An 8,063-nucleotide genomic window follows, 5' to 3' on the forward strand; every position below is an offset into this window, starting at 1 on the left:
TCTCTGTGTAGCCCTGGCTGTTCTGGAACTCACTCTGTAGACCAGGCTGGCCCCAAACTCAGAAATCTGCCTACCTCTGCCTCCCAAGTGCTGGGATTAAAGGTGTCCTCCACCACTGCCCCGCTCCATACTTGTTTTCAACTTCTGCAAACCCAGAAAGTGTAGCTGCCCAGCAGCCACAGGAACCGGGTTCCTGAAAGAAAAGCTGGGGTCTTGAATGGGGGATAGGACTGCGAGAGAAATAACTAGACCAAGACAAAGTTTCCGATCAAGGTCTGATGTTTACTTAGGATATTGAGTATTTATAGGAAAGGAAACCATCACCCTCAATGCCAGGATCTCATTAACATCTTAGCATCTGGTTGCTAGTCAGAAACTTGCCAGGCAGGTAGACTTAGTAATGCAGTAGGTGGTGGCTCCTTGTAGAAAACTTCAGAAGAGGCAGGACAACAGAGTTCTCTTATCTCAGAAAACTCCACCCTAGGTGGGTTAGCTCTGACAGCAGAGCAGAGACTGGGGGAAGGGTACAAGAAAGATATACTGTACTCATGGCCAAGAACAAATACACTCCTGCCTCAGCAATGATTACAGAGATGGGGATGTATCTCAGGGGCTGTGCTGGTTTGGATCAGAATGGCCCCATAGGCTCACAGATTTCACAAGGAATTGGCACTATTTAAAAGAATTAGGAGGTGTGGCCTTGTTAGAGGAAGTGTGCTGCAGGATATGTGATCACACCGTGTACCCCAACCTTGTGTTGTTTTCCAGAAAAACCTATTTCTAGTTATGCTGAGGCTCAGCCTTAGCACATGCCTTTTATCCATCTGGCTGGAATACAGACAGACACTCCCTTAAATCCCAAACAATGAAGGTGAAGTTAGTTTGTAAGTTTGAAAGTGATGTCTAGGGGCTGTAGAGATGGCGCAGCTGTTAAGAGCACTGACTGCTCTTCCGAAGGTCCTGAGTTCAAATCCCAGCAACTACATGGTGGCTCACAGCCATCCGTAATGAGATCTGATGCCCTCTTCTGGTGTTTCTGAAGACAGCTACTTACATATAATAATAAATAAATCTTAAAAAAAAAAGTGATGTCTAATTGAATGGCAGAGAAAGATTTGACAGAATAGGATATGCCCAACTCTTAAGAGAAGCGAGAGGAAAAAGAGGCTACTTAGGAGAGAGGGGAGGAACAGTTTTACTGGGACAGTTGTACAGAGACCAGCTACAGAGAGAGAACAAGCTAAGCACAGGTGAAGACAGAATGAGCCAGAGAATGAGGAGCCAGAAGATTAGAACAAATTGTCAAAGTTAGTTTAAGGCCAAAAGAGCAATTCAGTCGGAAGCCAGTTTGAGTCCACTTGGAGAGGAGTTTGAGCCAGAATAGCTGAGTTGAACCAGCCAGCCAGACTTCAGTAAGAGTAAGAAAGGGTGAGCTTACTCAGCAGTAAGTCTCAAAGGCTGAATAAACATTCTAGGCCTAGATTTGATCGTACAGACACTAGAAGCTTCCAAGACCAGGCCTAGGGTAGCATAGAGAGGCAGTAAGCCTTGGAGATGATGATACAGGGTGGGTTTGAACTTTCAAAAAGCCTACTCTAAGTCCAGTGTCTGTTCTCCTGCTGCCTGCTTCAACTACTTCTCCTGCACTGTGTCTGTCTTTGTGCCACCACCATGCTCCCCACCACACTGAAAATGGAGTTGCCCAACATAGGTGCTGGGAACCTGAGAGCCACATATTCTACACCCTCAATTCCTTAGCCATGTGGCTTCCTGAGGAGTCCCAGAACCTGTGCCTATGGTGAGGTAATCCCCAGCTGTTCCCCAGGAGAAGTCTCTCCCTGCTGGGTTTCCTCACCTCTTTTCCTCCTCAGCCCCTTTCCTGTACTGGCCACGCCCACCTGAGCCTTCAATTAGTGACAGCAAAGGAAGAGGGTAGGGGAAGGTTCTTAGCTCACAGCCTGAGCACCTTAGGCACTGGCTTCTTGAACGTGGTGGAGTGGTTCTAAGCCTCTTGGTTGAAGGTGTCTACAACAGGTTAGCCCAGAGCAATGCAAAGTCTGAGTGCACAGAGGAGATCCGAATAATAAAAATATTCCTTATTATTACTATCAGCCACTGGAGGGTCAGTGAAGAGGGAAAGACAGACAGGCTGCACAAAATGTCTGACAAGGAACTATTTTTAACAAACTAATTTATTTCTCAGAGTCTAAAACCTTCTGTGAGCAGCTTTCCCTTTGTGGATGGAGATCCAGCTGCTTAGGCCTCAAACTCAAACTCAAAGTACTGTGGGTCAAAGTAGTGGATGCGGACATAACCATCTTCACCGCCGCTGCTGTAGCTGGAAAGAGATGGACAGGGATGGTCAGCTGCTGCTGAGGGAGGGGAAGCCTGGGCAGCCACACATAGCAAATGTGCAGAGGGCTCCCACCCCAGCCGCCACTGGGCTCAGTCTCTTCAATGGGGCCATACCTCTTGCCGTCAGGATGGAAGGCAACACTGTTGATCGGTCCGAAGTGGCCCTTGACTCTGCCAAACTCTTCCTCAAAAGCCAAATGGAAGAACCTGGAGGGAGGGGTGGGCAGAGGGGACCCAGTTATTCCAAAACACATCTCAGGTAGCACTCTACAAAACCAAGACTGTTGAGGTGGTATTTTAGGCAACAAAATTAATAAAGTTGAGAAATTAGGATAAAGGAGAAATAAGATGAAGTTAGGAAAAGTACTCAAACGTCTGCTCAATATACAGCAGTCACCACAGCTGGGCAGTGCTCTAAAGTTTACATCATATCAACTCATTTACTTAATATGCACAATTCTGCTTAATGCAAATTAAACAGTGGAGAATCCTGGATACAGAAAGACGACGTCATCTAGGCCCCTAGAATCATGATCTCTGCTGTGGTTTACAAATAGGGTCCCAGGTAGCCCAAGTGAGCTAGGAGTTGGCTAAGGCCAAGGATGACCATGAAGTCGAAGTTCCCCACCTCTGGAAGAATTAGAACTGTATTACAGGCTTGGGCCAACCAGGCACACAACTTGGTGTGTGAGCAGGCACTTTAGCAAGCTATGTGCACAGCTGAGTTCATGACCCCATCTGCTGCTTTGGACATCTAACATTCCCTAGGATCCTTAGCAGTCAGGAGGGTCAGGAGCCTGTGTTTACTCTGAAAGGTAGCCTGCGCGTAGTTGCAGTGTGGAAGAGCTTCCTTCCCCTTACCTGGCTTCAAACTTGCCAATCCTGGTGGAGGTTGTGGTTACGTCCATGGCTTCCTGACCTCCTCCCAGCACCACCTAACGGGAAGAAAGTTCAGTGCAGCTGGGACTTATCCACAGGCTTCTTGTCCCCTCCTCTTATGTAACATCTCTCCCACACCATGGGAGGAGCCTCAGGGAGAGGGTGCGCAGCCATTTCAAGGACCCCCTGCCCCAAATCAGTCAGCCCTGTAACAATGCTAGGAGTTCCCTTTCTCCCTGACACCATTTCCCCCATCATTGACAGCCTAATTGTTGGGCAAACATCCAGATTCCAGAAGCTGCAGCAGGAAGCCTGGGCGGGGCCTTCTTACATGGTCATAGTTGGGAGAGAGAGCAGCTGAGTTGACAGGACGTTCTGTTCGGAAAGTCTTCTGATGCTCAAGACTTGTGGAGTCGAAGAGCTGGAAAGAGAGGGAGGGGAGAATCTGTGATGGGCACCTTTCTGGGCAGGTCAGACAGGTTGGATATGCATCAGATGACAAGTGACTAGACCCCTAACCCAGGCTCACCTTAGCTGTGTTGTCCTTGGACGCAGTGACAAACATGGTCATGTCTCTAGACAACTGGATGTCATTGATCTGCCGAGAGTGTTCCTTAACATTCACCAACACCTCTCCAGACTGGGGGAGGAGGAGGACGAGTTAGACCCACTTGCTGAGTCCCAAGCCACCATTCCCCAGAAATCCAAGAGCGGCTGGACTTGACTTTGCACCTTCCTTACCCTCAATCTAATCTCTGACCCCTAGCCCCTCCCCTAAGCCTTATTTTTGATATTGGGATCAACTGACCCCAACTCCAGCTCTTTTCAATTAAAAAAAGATTCTGTGGGGGGCTGGAGAGATGGTTCAGCGGTTAAGAGCACTGACTCCTCTTCTGAAGATCTTGAATTCAAATCCCAGCAACTACATGGTGGCTTACAACCATCCGTAAGGAGATCACACCCTCTTCTGGGGTATCTGAAGACAGCTACAGTGTACTTACATATAATATATAAATAAATCTTAAAAAAAAAAAAGAAAGGTTCTGTGGATAGATGTGTGCCTGTGTATGTATATATATATATGTGTGTCTGTGCCCACAGGTGAGAGGAGAACCTCGAATCCCCCTGGAACTGGAGTCACAGGTAGCTGCGAATCATCTGATGTGTGAGCTAGGAAAGAACTCAGATCCTCCGCAAGAGCAGCAAGTATTCTTAACCATCAAGCCACCTCTCCAGGCCCAGATCTTTTTTTTTTCAATGTGAGACACAACCCCAATACACTGTCTAAGGTTAGTCTAGGCACAGCTGGAACTTTTTTTTTTTTTTAAAGATTTATTTCTCATTACAGATGGTTGTGAGCCACCATGTGGTTGCTGGGAATTGAACTCAGGACCTCTGGAAGAACAATCAGTGCTCTCAACCTCTGAGCCATCTCTCCAGCCCAGAACTTCTTTTTTTGACACAAAGTTTTGCTTGCATGCCTGGCTGGCCTGGAACTGGGTCTGTGGACCAGGCTGACCTCAGACTCAGATCCACCTACCTTGGCTTGCTGAGAACTGGAATCAAGAGTATCAGGGCCTTGGCTGGGTAACTGCTCTTCCACAAGAATACATCTCCAAATCTTTGCTTTTGCTATTCCTCTTGCCTATGAAAAACTATTCTGCCAGGCAGTGGTGGCACACGCCTTTAATCCCAGCACTTGGGAGGCAAAGGCAGGCAGATTTCTAGTTCGAGGCCAGCCTGGTCTACAGAGTGAGTTCCAGGACAGCCAGGGCTATACAGAGAAACTCTGTCTTGAAAAACAAAACAAAACAAAACAAAAACCCAAAGCAAAACAAACCACCCTTCCCATCCTTCCTGCTGGAAGCACTTTTTCTTTTTTAAAGATTTATTAATTTTTATTTTATGTGTTATACATATTTTGCCTCCGTGTGTGTGTGTGTGTGTGTGTGTGTGTGTACACGTGTGTATAAACATGTGTCTGCCATGTGCATGCCTGGTACTCAAGAAGCCAGAAGGTATAAGAGCCCCTGGAACTGGAGTTAAGGACAGCTGGGGCTGCCATATGGGTGCTACAACCGAGTTCAGCAAGAGTAGCCAATGCTGTTAATCACCGAGCCATCTCCTCTAACCTCTAGAAGCTGTACTTCTCATAACTCCATGTACACATCACTGTGACAGAGTACACGCTGGATTTAGCTGAAATCTCTACTGTAGCATCAATTCATCCCGACTCATGGACTGGCTGTTCTTAAGCTGGTGTCTAATTGTTTTCCTAGAACACAGGAGTTAGCGTCTATTGACAGGAAAATGCTTATCTGTGATCGCTCAGTGTCAGGCAGCACACTTTCCAATATCGTCATCTGACAAGGGTTGGCCCCTTACCTTGGCGCTATACTGGTTGAGCTCTCCGCTCTCGTGGCCTGCGATGATGCACTCCCCGAGGGGCCCCCAGACAGCACTGGTGATCTTTGAATCATTACAGGGGATCTTCATGTAGGGCTCGTTGCTGTCTGTGCAGAGCAGCAGAGGTCAGGCCCTAAGGTCTGAAACCACACCTCCACCTCAGCCTCCCCAGTTCTGTCCTCACCGATCTGGCTTGGATCCCGCAGATCAAAGAAGCTCACAAAACACTGATACCCCATCTGCTTGTCTGTGGAAAACATGATGATGTTGCCCCCGAAGTCAAAGCCACAGGTCCGGACGGCCGAGTTGGTCTTGAGTAGAGCCAGCTGCTTCCCTGGAGAGGCACAGTCTGGGTCACTCTGGTGTAATGTTATCACAGGGCGGACCTGTCACACTCTGGCACCAAGTCTCGCAGCGTTCCTTCCCTGATGACTGCAGGTCAGCGCTCTCCTGCCCGCTGCTGTTCTCTGGCTGTCCTCCCACGAGTCCTGCTAATGGGGCTCTATGCACGGTGGGTTCCATGCTAAGTCTCCCCTCAGTCTCCTTGCTGTTCTGTTTGCTGTCTCTTACTCTCTAGACCAGAAGCCATCTGTGAACGTATCTCTAGTTCTCCAGAACACATTTGCTTGGACAGGTATGCTGTAGTTGACAGTCTTTTGCTAAAAGAGTGAATGACCCAGGCTTACCTGTTTCACAGTCCCAGAGACGACAGCTGTTGTCAGCTGAGCCAGTAAGGACATGCTTGGTGTCCCCTGAGGAAGGAGTTAAGAAATATGACTAGGGCTGGAGCGATGCTCAGTGGTTAGAGCACTGGTTGCTCTTCCAGAGGACCCGGGTAAGAATCTCAGCACCCATACGGTGTTTCCCAACTCCAGTTCCAGGGAGATAGAATGCCTGCTTGTGGCTTCCAAGGGCATTAGGCACACATACACACATCAGGCAAATCACTCCTAGACACAGAAGAAATAAGAGTGACTAGGGCTGGGGAGACAGTCCAATGGGTAAAATGCTATATGTGCAAAGCTGAGGACCTCAGTTCAGAACTCTGACGGCCACATAGAAACCCTGGTGTGGCTGTAATTCCAGTGCTGAGAGACGAGGACAAGAAGTTCAATGACTGGCTGGCCATGTCTAGCTAATCAGGGAGCTACTGTGCGGCCGGGCGGTGGTGGAGCACGCCTTTAATCCCAGCACTTGGGAGGCAGAGGCAGGTGGATTTCTGAGTTCGAGGCCAGCCTGGTCTACAGAGTTCCAGGACAGCCAACACTACTATAGTGAGACAATGCCTTGAAAACCAAAAAACAGGGGCTAGAAAGATGGCTCAGTGGTTAAGAGCACTGACTGTTCTTTGGAAGGTCCTGTATTCAAATCCCAGCAACCACATGGTGGCTCACAACCATCTGTAATGGGATCTGATGCCCTCTTCTGATGTGTCTGAAGACGGCTACAGTGTACTCATATATAAAAATGAATGAACCTTTTTTTGGTTTTTTGAGACAGGGTTTCTCTGTGTAACCCTGGCTGTCCTGGAACTCACTCTGTAGACCAGGCTGGTCTCGAACTCAGAAATCCTCCTGCCTCTGCCTCCCAAGCGCTGGGATTAAAGGCATGTGCTACCACTGCCCAGCAATAAATGAATCTAAAAAAACAAAAACAAAAACAAAAACAAAAAAAACCAAACCCCAAACAAGCAAATAAAGCTGGGACGGCTGGCTCAGTGGTTAGAGCACTGGCTGCTCCCTCAGAAGACCCAGCTTAGGTTCCCAGCACCCACAGAGTGGCTTACAACCATTTATAACTCCTGTTCTAAGGGATCTGATGCCCTCTGTCACTTAAAGGAAAATGGCTAGCAATGTACACACATGGCACACAGACACATATGCAGGCAAAATATCCATACAAATCAAACTAATCTTTAGGGAAAAGAAAAAATATAAAAAAGATTAAAAAAAAAAAGTTGAAGAATGACTTAAAACAAGACCTGATGCTGATTTCTGGCCTCCATTCGCCCCCGCACCTGCGCACACAGATTCATCACACACACACACACACACACACACACACACACACACACACACACACACACACACAAATGCAAACACATAGTCCACCAAGCCCACATCCTCTTGGAAGCCGTCAGGGCATCTCCAGGTTCAGTCCAAAGTCTCACTTTTACCTCAGAGTGCCTTGACCTCTGAACTCCCAAACTTGAACCTGTCCTATTTTCCCAAAGGACGGACGAAGCACCTGGGAGTAGGGAGTGTTATTCTCTAGACTACCACAGCACAGCACGCCAAAAATCACAACCTCGAAGTCAGCATCTCCAAGGCTGGCTGACCTACAGCCAAAAGGATACAGTCAGCATCCACACACCACACAGCTCCAGTGTGGCCCATGTAGGTGCCCAGCCGCTCGCCATTGAC

General features: G+C 48.1%; 1 protein-coding gene across 1 annotated transcript in view; it reads right to left on the reverse strand.

The window, feature by feature from the left end:
- Positions 1 to 2,174: 2,174 nt before the first annotated feature.
- Eif3i (eukaryotic translation initiation factor 3 subunit I) overlaps positions 2,175 to 8,063 on the reverse strand; it is an 8,188-nt gene continuing 2,299 nt past the window's right edge. The window contains exons 3-11 of the mRNA XM_031377029.1: positions 7,997 to 8,062; positions 6,327 to 6,392; positions 5,825 to 5,974; positions 5,620 to 5,747; positions 3,764 to 3,874; positions 3,566 to 3,655; positions 3,217 to 3,290; positions 2,470 to 2,562; positions 2,175 to 2,338 (exon numbers count right to left, since the gene is read on the reverse strand). Coding sequence (XP_031232889.1) covers positions 2,257 to 2,338; positions 2,470 to 2,562; positions 3,217 to 3,290; positions 3,566 to 3,655; positions 3,764 to 3,874; positions 5,620 to 5,747; positions 5,825 to 5,974; positions 6,327 to 6,392; positions 7,997 to 8,062 — 860 coding nt within the window. The 3' untranslated portion in view covers positions 2,175 to 2,256. The remainder of the gene's footprint in view (positions 2,339 to 2,469; positions 2,563 to 3,216; positions 3,291 to 3,565; positions 3,656 to 3,763; positions 3,875 to 5,619; positions 5,748 to 5,824; positions 5,975 to 6,326; positions 6,393 to 7,996; position 8,063) is intronic.

Source organism: Mastomys coucha, unplaced genomic scaffold (genome assembly GCF_008632895.1).
Source record: "Mastomys coucha isolate ucsf_1 unplaced genomic scaffold, UCSF_Mcou_1 pScaffold18, whole genome shotgun sequence".
Classification (NCBI taxonomy): Eukaryota; Metazoa; Chordata; class Mammalia; order Rodentia; family Muridae; genus Mastomys; species Mastomys coucha.